Source organism: Vanellus vanellus, assembly GCF_965231255.1.
Source record: "Vanellus vanellus genome assembly, chromosome: Z".
Classification (NCBI taxonomy): domain Eukaryota; kingdom Metazoa; phylum Chordata; class Aves; order Charadriiformes; family Charadriidae; genus Vanellus; species Vanellus vanellus.
The window spans coordinates 38,875,204-38,891,849 of NC_138908.1; the positions used below are offsets into that span (position 1 = coordinate 38,875,204).

The 16,646-nt window shown below is 43.6% G+C and overlaps 2 protein-coding genes across 2 annotated transcripts in view; one reads left to right on the forward strand and one right to left on the reverse strand.

Moving 5' to 3' along the window:
* Positions 1-4,967: 4,967 nt before the first annotated feature.
* Positions 4,968-5,791, forward strand: LOC309682908 (tubulin polymerization-promoting protein family member 2-like; the record flags this gene model as incomplete). The annotated part of the gene is made up of 3 exons (XM_082497038.1): positions 4,968-5,137; positions 5,298-5,451; positions 5,609-5,791. The coding sequence occupies 3 exons, from the start codon at positions 4,968-4,970 to the stop codon at positions 5,789-5,791; spliced, it is 507 nt and encodes a 168-aa protein (XP_082353164.1).
* Positions 5,792-15,473: 9,682 nt separating this feature from the next.
* The window catches only part of SYK (spleen associated tyrosine kinase), a 54,377-nt gene continuing 53,204 nt past the window's right edge, over positions 15,474-16,646 (reverse strand). The window contains exon 14 of the mRNA XM_082497916.1: positions 15,474-15,704. Coding sequence (XP_082354042.1) covers positions 15,632-15,704 — 73 coding nt within the window. The 3' untranslated portion in view covers positions 15,474-15,631. The remainder of the gene's footprint in view (positions 15,705-16,646) is intronic.

Here is a 16,646-nt window from a genome sequence, read left to right on the forward strand (position 1 = left end):
TGCAGTAATTGGAATCTCACTGCTTTAATGTCTTCATTCAAACAGTTTCTCTGATCATGGCACTGAAAGGGAAGTCTTATGCTATACATAGCTTTATGTGAAAAAAAGGAGGTTTATGTGATTATGGTAATAGTTCATAAAATCTAGCAGACAAAGAATAATTTAGAATTCATTTATTCATAACAGCAGAAGTTAATATTCTTCTTGCCTACAAAAGAGTTTCAAACATTAATCTTTTCTCCCGGATTTCTGCTATTCTGCAGAGCTAGTTTGGATTGCTTCAGTATTACAGATGCCCTAACTTCTTTTTTTGTCCTTTTTAGTCTTTTCAAAATACTGTTTTTCCTCAAATAAATAATGCTGATTCCATGAAGATAGTATCAAATCTTTCTTCCAACTGTCCTGCAGATTTATTTAAGTACTTGAACCGAACACTGAATTCTGGTCTCTGTTTTGCAGCTAAGCATTTTACTGATAAAGAATAAATCACTTCCCTACAACTGCAGATTAAAGATTTAAGCAATTTAGCATAGGCTTTCATAATTTGAGAATTCCTTGTTAATCGTGCATTTGCTTCAGGAACAGGGGAATAGTGTGTGTGCATGCTTGTTTATATATGTCATTTATATTATTTCAGTAGAATACTGCTTTTTTCTTTTCTTTTTTTTTTTTTTTCTGATGATCCTCTTCTATTTCTTCAGCATCTGTCTTATCTAAGATACTTCAAACCTCCCTAAATGTAATTTTAAACTGAGCTCATAAAAGGCTGGCAACAGCTTCAAATACTTAACTAGTTACTTGGGACCAAATTGTGTACTCCCTTGGCCTGACTCTGTCAAAAGCCTTGCAGTTGAAAGCAGAAAAAAATTGGCATGTAGCCATGAGAGAATTGAAGAGCAGAGACCATAGACACAGTGATCCAGATTAATCTCTGTATTAACTTCACTGAAGCAATACATCTGGAACATATTAAAACAATTTTGCTGTGTGATCTGTCAGTTACGTGCTATCATTCTAGAGAGCGGCTCTTTAAAGCCCTTTCCTCCAGGTTAAGTGAATTTAGTGGTGGTGAACTGACGGATCACAGGAGATGCTTTTACTTAGAGGTGTCTAGCGGGGGGGATATCTGCAGCTTTTGGTGCTAGGCCTAATGCCTTTTCATGATTTTATCGGGGAGCTGAAAACACTGGAAAAATTACTGTTAATAAAATTTGCAGATGACAACAGGAACAGAGATCTGCTAGAGAAATACGAGTATAGAGAAGGCAGGAAATTTCAGAAGAACAACAATCTGGCCATTTGCCTTTTTCTTAATAAGGCGTGTTGGCTAATAAGAATCTCTGACCATACATGCCCCTCTGTGTGTGTGTGTGTACAAGGATGGAATAACATAGTTCTCTTTTTTGTTAAAAGTTGGTGACCTGTGGTGAGCTTCCTGCATACTCAGTCTACCTGCGAGGTGCATAGAGTAAAAGAAATAAGGAATTGAAAAAGAAATAAGCTTTTAAGTGATTTAAGTAACTTAGGCTTTGCTAGATATTTTATATATATTTTGAGAATAATCATAGAATGATTGAAGAATAGATGTAATTGTATAAGGCTGATGAATAGAATGCAGGTGCTTAAAGACAATATGACCATTGAGCTACAACTTCAGAAGAGGAACTGGAATGGAACGATAAGAGTCAGCTGAAAATTAATGAACTTTTGGAACTACTGAAGAATGAAGAACTGGGAGACTTTAAAGAAAACACTAAGAGCTTGCCAAACAGAAATATCAATTATGTAATGCTGTGTAGAATCATATATATAGAAGATGTGTTTTGTTAGACACTTGCCACTCACTGAGATGATGGCCCAACTCTGAGTTGTTAATAAACCAAACCTAGAGGTACCCACAGTCTGGTGAAATTCTTTAACAATAGCTGGAAAGGGCGCTTTGTCCTTTGAGTCAGATGAGGGTTGGATGAGACCACCTGTTCTGGCCATCCAGATCCACAGGTGTGTGCCCCACCTTCCCTGGCAATCTCTGCAGTTTTGGAAACTTGGCTGATTTGAGCTGGTTGTGTCTACAGCTTTGTTCAGTTTATGGTGGGGGAGCTTTAAGGGAAGTGACCTTTTGGTTTATTCATTGTCACATGCAAATTGTGAGGAGTGGAAACAAATAAGCTCTTGGCATCACAGAACCAATCTGAAGTGATTTTGAGTTACAGGCCAAAAAAAGCAGTGAACTCCTGACCTTGAAATTTATGGGCACTTTGATACTCACTCTAAGAGAGTATTGCCTTCTTTCTGGGTCCTTCAACTTCACCTGATCACCTAAAACTAGGAATATATTTTTGAATTTTATAAAGTCATATGCTTTAACTAAATGGAGAAAAAATGTTCAGTTCCAAAAATACACTCTGCCACAGAAATGATGCACCTTTCCAGAACATAAGAAAAAAGCTCCACCAACAACATGCACACCTGCCATCATTCCTGTGATGACAGCTATTGCCTCATTTCTTCCCTGCTTTCCTTGCACAGGCAGGGAGACTGGCACCCCTGCTAGGGCAGCCCCAAAACAGGACGCCTACAGGAAAAGAGGAAACAATTCATTAGGGTGATCAGCACTTTTCTGAGAGGCAGAAAGAGCGCTGCTACCAATTGTTTGTCTGAAGTTTACATTGGCATCCTTAGTCTTTGTGTTGGCTCATCAGCAGCAAGTGGTACTGCAGAACTGGTGCGCTGCATGGCTGTGCCAGGGCTGTGACATTGTTGTCACCTGTGTGGGGCAGGATGCCAGGCCGTGTTCCCCAGCAGCAGCAGGAGTTGGCACCGGGTGCTTCTTTGCCATTTCACCCTTGCCTGGACACCACCACCTCCACAGAAGCCTCTCGAGGCTGACAGCTGTCCAACATCTTTTGCACAAGACCTGCCAAGGGGCAAAGGAGTTTCTCTGGGTGGCAGTGGAATAGGTGAAGAATTATGGTCAGCCATAACAGGAAGACCAAAGGACACACAGAAGTACTGGAGCGGTGAGCATGCATCTGCATGTACCTGCAAGATTTTCATCCTGGAATGGGTAGAACTTGGCCAAACTCACACTGCTGCTGTGGGCTTGCAGTGACCAACAGCAAGACTGAAAAGTACATGCCTATTAATTAATAGTGAGAATATTTCTGAAATAAGGCATATTTATACATGGTTCCACGTTGCTAAGAACAGCTTAAGGAAAATAAATAAATCAACCAATTAATTTAATTTAATTTAATCTTATGTGGAACACAGAGATGAAATACATTTTTTAACAGTGCACTGTCGCAGTGCCCTCACAAACATGGTACGACCACCGGGATGTAAGCTGGGGCTTATTGGTGGCCTGAACATCCCAGACCCAAATTCTCAGCTACTTTATGTGTGTTAGCTTATGAGAGGAAAACTTATGAGTGGAAAACTGTATTTCTCAAAGTTTTTCCACAGGTCATGTGTTATGTCTCTCCCTCTTCCCACCCCACCCCGCCTTTTGGAGTTATTGATTTTCTGGTGACCCCAAAGGCATGCAGGCAAGTCTCCTAGTCAGGGCACAAGCACGCTGGCAGCAGATCAGCTCCTCGAGGAAGCAGAAGCAAGGACTGGCTGCATTTACTGGTTATAGGAATAAATGCCCCTTCCCTTTGGAGTAAGTGTCCCAGTAAGGATGACCTTTCCAGTGTGTGATGCCTATGTTAGCTGAAGAGTGTGAGGCATTTGGATTTTTGTCCCACAGTGGGCTGAATGTCCAATAACCCCCAAAGGGGTTTGGTCCACCACATCTCTTGTGGCATAGGGTTGTCCCCTCCTCTTCTCCCCTCCCCCCCCCGCTTTGTAGTGGGCCTTCCAAGGTCTGTGACATGCATGGGTGCTAGGTGACAATCAGACAACGAGGCACAAGGAGTGGCTCCAAGTGCCCGCTGCCTCCAGGACAGTAGGGAAAGTGCCATTACCTTTGCTATTGCCATCACCATCACCATCACTGCTGGTTCACGCAGGTAAGCTGCATGACCCACACCTCCCAGGGAGGGAGGGAAGGGTCCTGGGAAGCCCGTGGCAAGGCCACTTGGAGCTCCCTGCTGCCCCTATCATGCCCACAGCACACAGGCTCCCTGGTACAAGCCTGCCTGATTTTTGCTTTAGAGAGGTGCAGAACCACACAAGATTTATGTTAAATGGCAGCCTGCAAACAACCTGGGGAACCAGAGCCCTTGGGTGAAGCGCAAGGCTGTAAGAGAGCCTGGGTATTTAAAAAGTGTTCAAGAGTGTCTCACAAGCAGCAGGAATCAGCTGCTCAAGTCACGGTAGACTGATTTACAATCCAAGCAATGGCTTTTATGTTCTCAGAGATCCCTGATATCTAGTTGCAGTGGTCTGAGTTGATCAGCAGTGGAAAACTTACTGGTGTTGGGAGGAGGACAACCTAATTCAGGAAACGATTCAGGGGATAAAGTGTGATGGGAAAAGGTGGGGACAACTCCTTGGTGACTACTTGCAAGTAGGTCTGTGAGATTTAGGCACTTACCTGGGACCTGGAAGACAAATCTGGACTCTATCATGAAATAACAGGCAAAGCATAAATCAGCTTACAAATTCAGGCATTTGTTATTGAGACAGTCTAACTGAAACGAGTTTCAAAAAGGCTCAGAAGCTTTGGATGCCTTGTTCTTTCACATGCAGCCATCATTAATTCACCCCAGAGCCCCATCTCCACCCTTCTTTTGCCTTGCCTCAGATTCCAACCTGTCCCTGTCCTGATCCTGCCTGGATCCCAGGTGTTCTGTGTCAATACCTGTGTGGTCATCATGGTTGTCCCATAGTGGATATATACCTGTGGGTGGTGCCCCTTCCCCTGCTGGAGACAAGGTGCATGGGACACGAGTGTCTGTCCAGCGTCTGCAGATGGTCCTCAGTTCCTTTCCTGCCAACTTCTTTTCTCCACAGCAGCAAGAATGTCAGAGGTAGAAAAAGCTTTCCGTAAATTTGCGATATATGGTGATACATCTGCCAGTGGCAATGACATGACAGGGAAAAACTTCTCCAAGATGTGCAAAGAGTGTGGGGTGATGGATGGGAAAGCCGTGACCAGCACTGATGTTGACATCGTATTCAACAAAGTCAAGTGAGTGTCCCAGGGAGGCACAGTGGGCAGCTCAGCCGGGTGGGAGGAGGGAATGGCAAGAGGCCGGCAGGCTCTAGGGCGGGAGGCAGCCCTGGGGGCTTCCCGTTCCACTGCCACCCAGTGGTGAGCTAACATTGCTCTTGGTCTCCACTTGCCATAGGACCAAGGGTGCCCGCACCATCACCTTTGCTGAGTTCCAGCAGGCCATGAAGGAGCTCTGCAGCAAGCGCTTCAAGAGCAAATCGGCTGAGGAAGCACTGCAGGCTGTGTATGGCCTCATTGAGGGGAAGGAGCCTGGCAGTGTGGGCGCCACAGTGAGTATGAGCTTCCTCATCTGCTGTGCACCTTGAGCTGCCACAGGACCACCCTACCCTATTGTAGGGACGTGTGCTCTCCTCACACATAGGGAAGAGCTTGTTTGTGAGCTGTTTCCTAACGCTGCCTGCCTCTTGCTGGCCTCCTTTCTTGCAGAAAGCCACCAAGGTTGGTGGGGTCGAGAGGCTGACAGACACTAGCAAATACACTGGCAGCCACAAAGAGCGTTTCGATGAGAGTGGCAAAGGGAAGGGTCTTGCTGGCCGCCAGGATGTGACGGACAACAGTGGCTACGTTGGAGCCTACAAAGGAGCTGGCACCTATGACCAGACGCATTAGGACTGAAACTGCTTAAGGAAACAAGGACTTTTTCCCTATAACGTGGGAGGAGAAGCAAATAAACATGCAACCTGTCTTCTGTGTCTGTGCACCTCAAATCTGACAGGGTGGGAATGTATGGGATGTGCACTGGATGACTCCAAAGAGTGATGCAGGTTCCCCATCTGACCATGCTTTGATTACTGTGTGGTACAGTTAAATCCAAACCAAACTTTGCCTTCTGGAGGAAATTCAATGGGGCAGCTAGTCCACTGCCATCACACTGCTTTGCACTTCCAATCAAGTGAACAGTAGATTAGTCTCCAAATAGTTACTCATTATTTTTATTCTTCCCTCCCAACATGCTGGGTTACATTTGAGTTGATGGTTTCTGGTGGCAGAGAGCCCACCAGTGGTGCCTGGTGGGACCTTGAAGAGCATTCTTACAAGGTGTAGAATGCAACATGCATGGAGATGGAAGGAGGAACAATGAAACCAGTTTCTGCTTTTTGCTTTCCCCTTCCCCCAGGGTAAATCTTCTCACCCATTCCTAGCACTTGGCACGGTCACTCATTATTATTTACCCAGGCTTCAGGATGTTGGGTGCTGGGGAATAGTTTGTGAGCCTGAGGAAAGCAAATAAAGACGTGTGGTGTGGGGGATCTGGAAAGAGGGGAGGCCTGGGTAGAGCATAGCGGGCCCTCTGTACTCTGGGGGACACTTTGCAAGCTCTGCCTGCACCCAAATCCTTTCCCAAACTCCTGTTTCTTTCCCTGTCTGCCTCCCAGCCCCACTGCTGTTGTTGCTTATGAGATCTCTAGTGTTGACAAGACCTAAAATCACACATGCAGTTGTTCTTTCTCCCTGGCATTTTGACAGGCTGGTAGGACTAGCATGTCCCTTGTCCCTGACACTGGATCTGTGGCTGTGTGGTCAGTTTTGGGGTGCCAGTGTGGGCACTCATCCAGGACACACTGCTGGGCAGCAGAAGGCTGTGGGGGCCTCCTTGGGTGTGTGACTGTCTCTCAGCCCACCAGGGCTGCATTCCCTGCCAAGCTCTTTCAGTCTCCCAGATTCAGCATAACTGAGCTCTTAGGGATAACCGAAACAGTACCTTTGGGACAGTTTCCCCTGGTGTTATGGAGAATTACTTAACTGTGCTATTCCAGTTCTACAAGCCCTCATCATGGGCCGTGACATGGGTGGTCAAGGTACAACACTTGCTCAGAGCATGTTGCTCCATAGCACTCATGAACATCCTCCTTGTTGCCCTAACCCTGGATAGCGTATCAGTTCGGTGGATCTAGGAATGAACAAATCCTACTCGCTCACTTGCTCTCTCTTACACTGTCCTTACGTACTGATGACTTTTTACGCTACTTTAAAAAAATTCCATTTTACTGCTAGGTAAGTCCTATATATAAAGTGGTTTGATGACTCAGAGATATGTGGCAGAAAGTCCTACAGAAAAGTAAACAGAGGCATTAGGCATAATTGTCAGGGTCTTGGTAGCTGGGGACAGCAGGAGTAACCTGGGAGGAGGAGGTCACAGGCCACCCTGTACTGGCCCACAGCCTGAGCAGGTCTGGAGCAAAGAGATGCCACCAGCAAGTGCTGGAGCAAAGAAACCCCCGGAGCAGGGGCAGGCACACAGAAGACACTGGAGGAGGTATGACTTTAGAGGGACTGCGGGTGGTGGAGAAAGCCACAGCAGAGCAGTGCAGTGGGAAACAAGGACCAGCAAAAGAAAAGTAACCACAGCAGCTGACCCAAATCTCCTGTGCTGTCGATGGCCTCCTCAAAGGCACTGGGGGGATGGTAGACCAGGAAACGGGCAGGAGAGGTGTCTGAGGGGAAGCTGATGTATTTCCCCTAAGTGTTTGTCTAAATGCTTATCTTTATTTCTCAATACCAGAATTGATAATTCAAAGTTTGTGTTAGTTGGCAATAAAATAAACTGAAATTCAGACTCAAGACTGTTTCTTTGCCCAGGACGTAGGAACGGGATAGAGTAAAATGGAAAGAACAACACTGGAACATATGTTAAAAAAGTAGGCCTTATGCCTGCTTTTTAAATTTTTGTGTAACTCAGGTCTTTAAAACTCATACTCAAGGTGGCTGGCCTCAGCAATGCTGTCTTGGTACCTCATGTCCTGTACAACAGTTTAAGCAAAGTACCTGTAAATTAAGAGGTAACAGGATGTTGTACAAAACCGAAAACTAATGCACTCAATAAAACAATGACAGAACATTCTCACATAGCTCTGTTTTCGGTGGCAAAGCATTCCTTATTTAAACACTGTCAGCACGTAGTTGCAACAAATATTAATATTTCAGAGTTATGATTGCTATTCCTGCTGCTTTCTCTTATTACTTCCTGAAGTAGCTCTACTCATCCTGTTGTTCTTGAGATGCCCCTGCAAAAGCATGGCCTAGAGGCTGCAGGACTGTATGACAGTGCCCCGGACCTGGACTCAGCTCTTTAACTGTTTTCTGTGCTTTGGTGTGTAAGTTGTGGTCCCCTGGTTTTCCCAGGATGAAGGGCTGATTGATTTCTTCCCCACAACATAGCAGTGTGTGAGAAGCGTAGCTGGTGTGTGTTACAGTGTAATCAAAGATACTGGTTTGAGGTTGTCCCATGATTTTCCATGCCCCTTCACCCCAAATGCTTATTAATGCATGACGGGTAGTAATCAGCAGGGTCCTGCTGATTCTTGGTGGCCAAGCAGAAAGGCATACTGGCTTCATGGGTCCAGCAGTGTACTACCACCAAAAAATGCAGTTTTCAGGGAAAAGATGTGGGTTCCAGCAGTCTCACAGCTGTATCAGTGTCCAGGTTTGGCGTGGCATCTGATGTCTCCATTCCTTCTAGCTGCACTTCAAACACCTTGAAACCTTTTCATTTTGGGGAAAGGAAGACAAGGACTGCACTCAATAACCAGGCAAACCTTGAGCGCATTTCTTTGTTCAGGCCTCAGCTTCGTTGTAATTAAGTGACTCAAGAAATTGGCCACATACAGTTCTGCGAACAAACACAGGAATGTGTTGTATTATTAGTTTCTTTCATATATATATATATATATAGCTGGCATGGAAAAAGCTGTGGGAGCTTTGGAAACAAACTGAGAGCTTTGTACTTGTGCTGTGTAGTGTGAGTTCTGGTTTGCATTAAGTTGGGTACAATGTGACACTGGAGGGTGAATTTCTGAGACATGATTCAATCTGTACTTCATCCTGTAATCTAACTTGTGCAGTACTCCAGCACCAACAATAATCACTACTTGTCCTGCCTCTTCCTTATAAGTAGAAACCACAAAAAGATGAGGAATGCCATGCTCACTCCCTACGGCAGCTACAGAGTGGACAGATAAAAAGGAAGCCGTGGTTGACTGAAGAGTTTAAAAATAGTACCTGATCACTGCATGTCCCTGGGGAAGCAGTAATACCAGTGGATATAGGGTATAAGAACCAAAGACATGCACATGTCAACGACAGAGTCAACAACATATTTGCAAAAGAAAAAAAGAAAAGGTTGTGTTCTAGCGCGTTGGGAGCCTGCAGAAATTGAGGCCGCTCCCCAGTACAAGGTGTGTGTGTGCGCGTGTGGTCCTTTTACATCCCTGCCATCCGATAGTAAATATCTGTTCCATTTTGTATTTCCTCTCTTAAAGAGGCCATATTATCTAGAAATACAGCTGTGCTGGGAGAAAGAGGTTAGGAGCTTTCCTCGTGGCCGTGGCTGAAGTTTACTGGGCATCACATCTCTGCACTGTCCTTTGACGGTCAGAGGGAGCCTGAGGGCTTCGGGACAGAGTTGGCTGCTGGTGCTTCTGTTGTAATTTAAGCACGTGTTTGCATAGTAGTCAGAAGACCAAGGCCCATAGAAGCTGCTAGAAGAGAAACGTAGCTGCACGCATATAAATGGCCCAGTTCAGGGGATTTACTGTCAACTGTGGAAATCTTGCTGAAACAAAACGACATTGATAATTTAGGTGTTTACACCCAGCTATGGCTCAGATGTGTCATTACTGCAGAAAAATAGGGAAGCATTGGCTCCAAATTACACATCTGTTGGGAAAAGAAACATCAAACCAAGCCAAAAAGTCAATTTACAACTGCTCCAATGAAGGGTGGAAAAAATGCCCCCAAGTCCTGCTCTTTGGCAAGTTGAGTGAGCTTGTTTCTCTGGTGCATCTCTTGATGTATCCCTGCCCCCCACAGCCATTCCCGTCCATGCAGCTTCCTTCCCACCTTCTAGAAATGGAACTGAAGACCAACAACGTTAGCATTTCTTTGCCAACTTGTCATTGCTTCAGGGTACTGGAAGTGGGACCTGTTACACTACTCAGATAGAAATCGTTTGATAGCATTCATGAAATCTGCACACAAATTAGAACAAGATCTGACGATACAGCTGCAGTGGCTGTGGAGTAAGAACTGAGGCAGGAGGAAAGGGTGTTATGGAACACAGGTAGGAAAGAATGACGAGAAACTAGAAGCATGTGTGCATGGGTATGTGTAATGTTTTTAAAGTAAAGTCTTCAAACTGTGCAAGAGAGCTATAAAAGGCTTCTACTACCTGTTCTGCCGCTCAGGCATGCAGTTACAGTTTTGGCACTCTTGTTCTTGCTGAAACCAGCACAATTTTGCTTTAACAAAGCAGGAAGAAGAAAGAACAGACGTTGATGTCCATGCAGCCACCGGCTGGTGGCAATGCCGCAGGACAGAGAAGTGAGTATCCATGCAAAGTAACTCTTCCACTGCAGCGTGGGCTGAGGGCTCACACTATTTTCTATGGTATTGAACCCTGCTGTGCAAAGTGGTTTCTATTTTGTTGTTGTTGTTGTTGTTGTAGGTTGTATTTCTAACATGACAGAGGCACAGGGAACCCAGCGCATGGTCACTGCCCCACGGTTGCAGGAGACATGCCAGGTGGGCAGCGGTAGCTGCACCCGCACGGCAGTGGGACTCCTCCACGAGTGCTTTGTCACAGTTAAGCAAGGTTTGGATCTAACAGGCTCTTACCCTGACAATTTAATGCATTTGCGATGGTAGACAGATGTGGGGAGTAAATGATCTATGCATATTTATACTGGACTGGTCATCCAGGTGCTATTTACATTTGAAGCTATGAATTTTAATGGACAGCAGTGCAGTGCTTTCTCCAGCTGCCTCTTGTTTCCTCTGCTCCTCTGGTTATTGAGAAATGTGCGCGTCTCCACTGCTTTAGGGAAGCAGTGGTTCTACTCAGTGCAGTTAATTATATGCCAAGGAACCCAGTGGGTATTCACCTCAATTAACACACATATGACAGGAAAGAAAAAATACCCATTTGGAGAATGATGCACAGTACTAGCTTGGCTTCAGAGAGCTTGGGGTAGTGGAGGACTGTTGTTTCCAGTCATGTTTGGGGTACATCATTCTGCCTGTTTTTTTCACAGGAATCCATGGTGTAATATAAGCCTGAAGGAAAACGTGTATACCATAGGCTTGTCTCTTTTTTGCAGCACTATTAATCAATCTCACAGGACACAGTTTCTTTCCCTACACACTTTGTCTTTCTGACAGTTGCTGCATGCTCCACCCTCAGTCCTCTCCTCCTTTTCCAGCTGCAAACCTTAACAGGTTACCTGGCTGCCCCAGTAAAGGCGTTTGTGTCTCAGCCCCCAGCTGCCTGTAGTTACAGCAGAAGGCATTCAGCTGTTCAGTGTTGCCCATCAGCCCTACAACCACTCCCCGCTACCACCAGACACACAAGTCGCCCCAGCAGTGAGAGCCGGGGCCCAAATGCGGTAGTGCCACTGTCTCGCGTTGCACCATGACATGTAGCACTGGGTCACACTGCTGGGCAGTGGTGATACTAACTCTTGAAGTGGCCCTTTTCCATCTGAGTCTGGGATCGCTTGAAGTAAAACATTGTTTTTTATCACTGCTGTTTTTCTTCACTGTCAAGAATCAGATGGTGCGTTTTTTTCTCTCCCTTTTTTTTTTTCCTTCTTCTTTTTCTGCATGACTTACAGGCTTTCTGTCCTCACTAAACTTGGAGCTGGTAATTACAACTGCTGGCTTAATGTTCCTCTGTACTATTCAATCCAGATGCCACCCTCACTCCCTCCTATGCATGCGTGGGACATACTCTCTATCTTTCTGCCTGCAATCCCCTACTGCTGGTGACACTTAAAAGACAAGGGGACACAGAGCCTCAGAAGTCTTCGTTAATCATCCACAGCTAGCCATTCCCGATATAAATCATTCACGGTTTGTCCTCACGTGGAACTTAGCTTCACAGCGAGCAGCACATGGACTAACAAGTTCCTCCACTACCGCACAGGCACAGCAGCAGCCAGGGCCGAAGGGAGAGTGCCACAACTGCTCGCACAAGTGCATCAGTCCAACAGCGTTCAAGGATTGCCACCTCCTGGCAGGGCCAGGGCACACAGCTGCCTCAGACCACCACCCAGCTGCACATGCCGCGCTCAGATGCGCACTTTATTGAACTTCCAGTTCTGACTGCGATGATTTCACGTGTGAAAATTACGGGTATTTTTCATTGCCTGATTAAAAGTCCCCTTTTTGCACAGTGTTTGAAGCAGGTGGAGATTGCGCCAGGGTTTTTAAGAAGTTTGGGTGGGTCTTTACAGGAAAAGGTGCATGGCCTCCTGTGCTCTGAAAAAAACTCAATGATTTTGTAGAATTGAGCCCTAACCAAAGCTGTAATTACACTGTGTTTTCCTTCACTGAAAAACCTGTTTAACATGTTCTCACCTGCTCCTTCTTCCCTGAGTTACTCACACCAGCCTCCCTTCCTCCATGCTGCAGTTTGCTACCCCTTAACTCTGCTGTAACAATTACTTGTGGGGGGCTACACTGCCAAAAAGGATTTCTGATACAAGTCAACCTAAAAATAAAGCCAACAAAATGCAGACAGCCAAAAGACAAAAGTCCCTTCATATCAGTTGATGGTGCAGTCCCACAAGTGGGAAGGTGGAACAATGAGGCCAGATTTGCTACACAAGAAAACAACCACAGCAGTACAGTTTAGGTCAGTCACTGACTGATCCCCCCCAAAAGTAAGTACGTGCTTGAAGAGCTGTCTAGCTTTTGTCTTTTGTTGTTTATTATTCAGATTCACATTCAGTCCCATCCAGCCTTTGCTTTCCCAAGGACTTGAGCCTGCAGGAAAAGCTTAATTAAAGACTAATATCTCTCTGTTATTACTTCAGAATACCTAGAACAGCTGCCTGCACCTTTTGCCAGGCTCCATGTGGTATAATGTGACTTAAATCCCTCATAGCTGATACCTGCGGTGCAGAAATCCCTGGACAGCTCATACGCTGCACTGACTCCTGACAGCCCTAACCTTCCAGATCCAGCACAGTATTGTGGAAAAGCAGCATCTTGGAAAGGCTTAGGGGTAATAACAACATGCATATTTTGGGACATTTTTCTGCTAGTCCTGAATAGCTCCAAAAGCAGTCCAGGCTTCACTGGGCTTATGTGTTGTGTCAGGTACCTTTCAGTGTCAATAGGGGAATCTCAGTGTTCCACAACAATCACAGTAATTCAGTAAATACACACACTCTGCACAGCATCGGCATTTTTTAGAAAGCACTTAAATATTAAAGATTCTTGTTGAAACAACATATTTTGTAAAACAGCATCTTTAATTTCAATTTTAAAACCTAATCCATTTATCTCACAATACTTTATATTCTTATTGTAAACTTTTCTTACATAATAGTGAAGTTAAAAACAATTGAGGAACACCAGAAAGTGACATTCACTCAGAAGAGAAGGGATGAAATATTCCTCTAGTTTTGTTATATCAGATAACATTTTTTAAGAGAGACAGAGAGAAAGACAGATATCTATATCTCTCAGGGAAACTGAGTACTGTCACCTACTGGCTAGTAGAGATTTGTGCAATTTGTTTATTACTAATATCCCCATGAATGTACTAATTGCACATATAGAACTGACAATTTCTCTGCAACGGGATTGAAGCAACAAAACACCTACATATAACTATGGCTAACTTCTACACAAGATATTCTTGTAGAAAAATGTTTCTTAAAAACAAAACAAAAAATAAGTCATCTTCTGTACTGGTCACATTTGAAACATGGTCTATTGCACTCAGTATCTTTCAGTAGCATGTGCTTTCTGAAGTGTCTTGCATTGGACACTTAAGATTAAACTACCAAAAATGACCAGGTATTTCTTGAAAAATAGACCATAAGCTTAGTAAAAAGAAATTAAAAAAAATGCAGTAACTCCTACATTTGTTTATAGTAATCATTTATGAAAATTATTTCACACTTTCTCACTGTAACTGCCCACAGTTTCTTTGCTAGAGAAAAAAATATCACTGCATCTCTAAGAATACCCTGTTCACACATAAACACGTATGTTCTAACCAAATCTATGCAATAAATATATCTAACTCTAAATCTTATTCTTTACATTCTTCTAAAATCTCTATATCTAGTAGATGCAATGTATGTAGACTCTTGAGATACATGTAAATGACAGTAAAGTAGCTGCTTGTGAGAACAAGTGATAGAAATTTTGATATCTATAATATCTAACTTGAGATTGGACAAACAAAGCACAAAGGCAAAAACAGAATCAGAAGTTGACTACATTATTTGTTATTCCCATTGCTATACTTGCACATTAATGGAGATGCACGATGCATTACAAAAGAATGTTAAGACAAATACATTTTCCTGAGATGCTCACAGGGATTAATAACAAGACAAATACTAATATTTAGGAGTGGACAAGAGTAAACCCAATGTCCATATGCCTATTTTAAAATATTTGAGCTAAGGGTGAAATTTAGCTTTAGAGGCAATAAGATGTGGTGAATTCTCACAAATGCTTTTCAAGAAAGGTTTGAAAAAAGATAGAAATGATTGCTGCTCAAAACACAACACAAGGAGCTTTGGTCTACTGGAAGAGATATGTGGAAAAGATCTCTCTGGAGAAGGCTGAAACAGCACAGAGAAAAAGAAAGGTGCTGCTCCATCACTTTTCACTGTACAGCTGTCTTTTCAGGAATGCAGTGATGCAATTTGAGTTGAAACCCAGAATCATTGTCTTAGGTGCTGATACATTTTGTTCCAAGGTGAGAGCAAGCCCCTGAGTTCCCAGGTTTCACCAGGAAAAAAATAGTTCCCTGAGGGACATCTGGGCTTCCACATGAGATGAGGAACGAGAGAAGTTGGTCACATTTAAAGGAGATGATGATGTTAGAAATTCACATCTGCCAGTTCCCTTCTGTCTAAATTACTACTGAGAAGAATATGATTTGGTTTTAAAGGGGCTTGGGGGTAAAATCAAACATACTGTCAGTCAAAGCGTCTGACACACTTTCACAGTGAATTTCCTTCACAGTGAGAAATATTTATGCTATTCTTCCTTGGGGAGGGGGAAGGTTGGAACAACTCTTAATGCATTTAAAGGCTACGAATATTAATAACAAGAATCTAAATCCCAATCTGCATTCACATATAAGAGAGGAAGAGGGCTGAAAGATGTTAAATAGGTTTTACATGACCGCAAAATGTGACGCCAATAAAGCTGTAACTAAAATTAAATGGAATGTAGCAGAAGTACAAGCATCTGTTCTGACGTCCTTGCTGCTCGCTTTGGGGCCTCTCCACTTTCAGCACTCTATTTTGGGGCTGGATATTGCACAGAAGGCAAGAAAAGGCAACCCTACAGACACAGGGCTTAGCTCTGAGCTTTGCAGGGTGAAAGTGGCAGTACCAAAATCAAAGTCTCTCGCTTTTGGAAACTGAACTGTTTCTCAGAGGGTGCTGGCTGGAGGCACGGACGCTGCTGTTCTTCATGCCGTTAGTGGGAAATGTCGTAATAGTAGTTACGTAATCTTAGCTCGACCGCAACAAATCCTGGTCGGTCATCAACACTGTGGAAAGACAACAAGTATCACTGTGTAGGAAGGATAAAGTTGTAAAGGTGTGTGGGCCTTTTAACACTTGGGAGTTTACCTCAGTGGTAGCTCATTTAAAGCTGCTCGCAATATTTTAAGGCTACCAAAATGATGCTAGAAATGAACACCAAGTGGCAAATGTTACTACAGAACATCCAGTCAGTAGATTTACTATTGTGCCTGTTACTTTGTGGTTGGTGAAGGTACTACAAGAAAGAAATGGCAAATCAGCTTCATTTGATTTTGTACTTAATTTACTTCAGTAATAATCTAGAGAAGAGAATATTTACAGTGCAATATCTGCCTTATAATGGGTGCTACAGTCACACATAGTCACTTAACACCACTGAGAGGAGCCTAGGCATACACTATATGGCTGTACTGTCTTTCCTCTATATCTGCAACTCTTTATTGATTTGGGAGAACACAATTAAACTGACAACAAGCCCTTAAAATGATACATTATACATTGAGATAGTTGCACTGCCTGACTTGAGCCTTCTTTTTAGATTTTTTTCTTTTTCTTTCCAAGATTAAAGATATTTGAGTACAAACAAATAAAAAGCAGGATGCTTTATGATATATTTATTAATCATAACAAAAAAAAATATCCCTTTCTCTCTAGAACTGTTATAGCATTCTTTGAGTCAAAACAAAAGTCAGAAGTTATTTTATGGCTCCACATTCTTTCTAGAGTACTAGGTATAATAAAACAAACAAAGAAGCAAGGTACCTAAAAGTGAAGTACCACAGCTCCTTAAATGGAATCCAGAGACCTTTGTTGGACATAAATATTCTCCAGATGGTCAACTGGAAGAATAAGGGACATTACAGTAGACTTTGGGTGCTTTATGGATACCTTCCTACAGCTAAAAGTAACTTCAACATGATAGTTTGAAATGAAAAATCATAAAATAT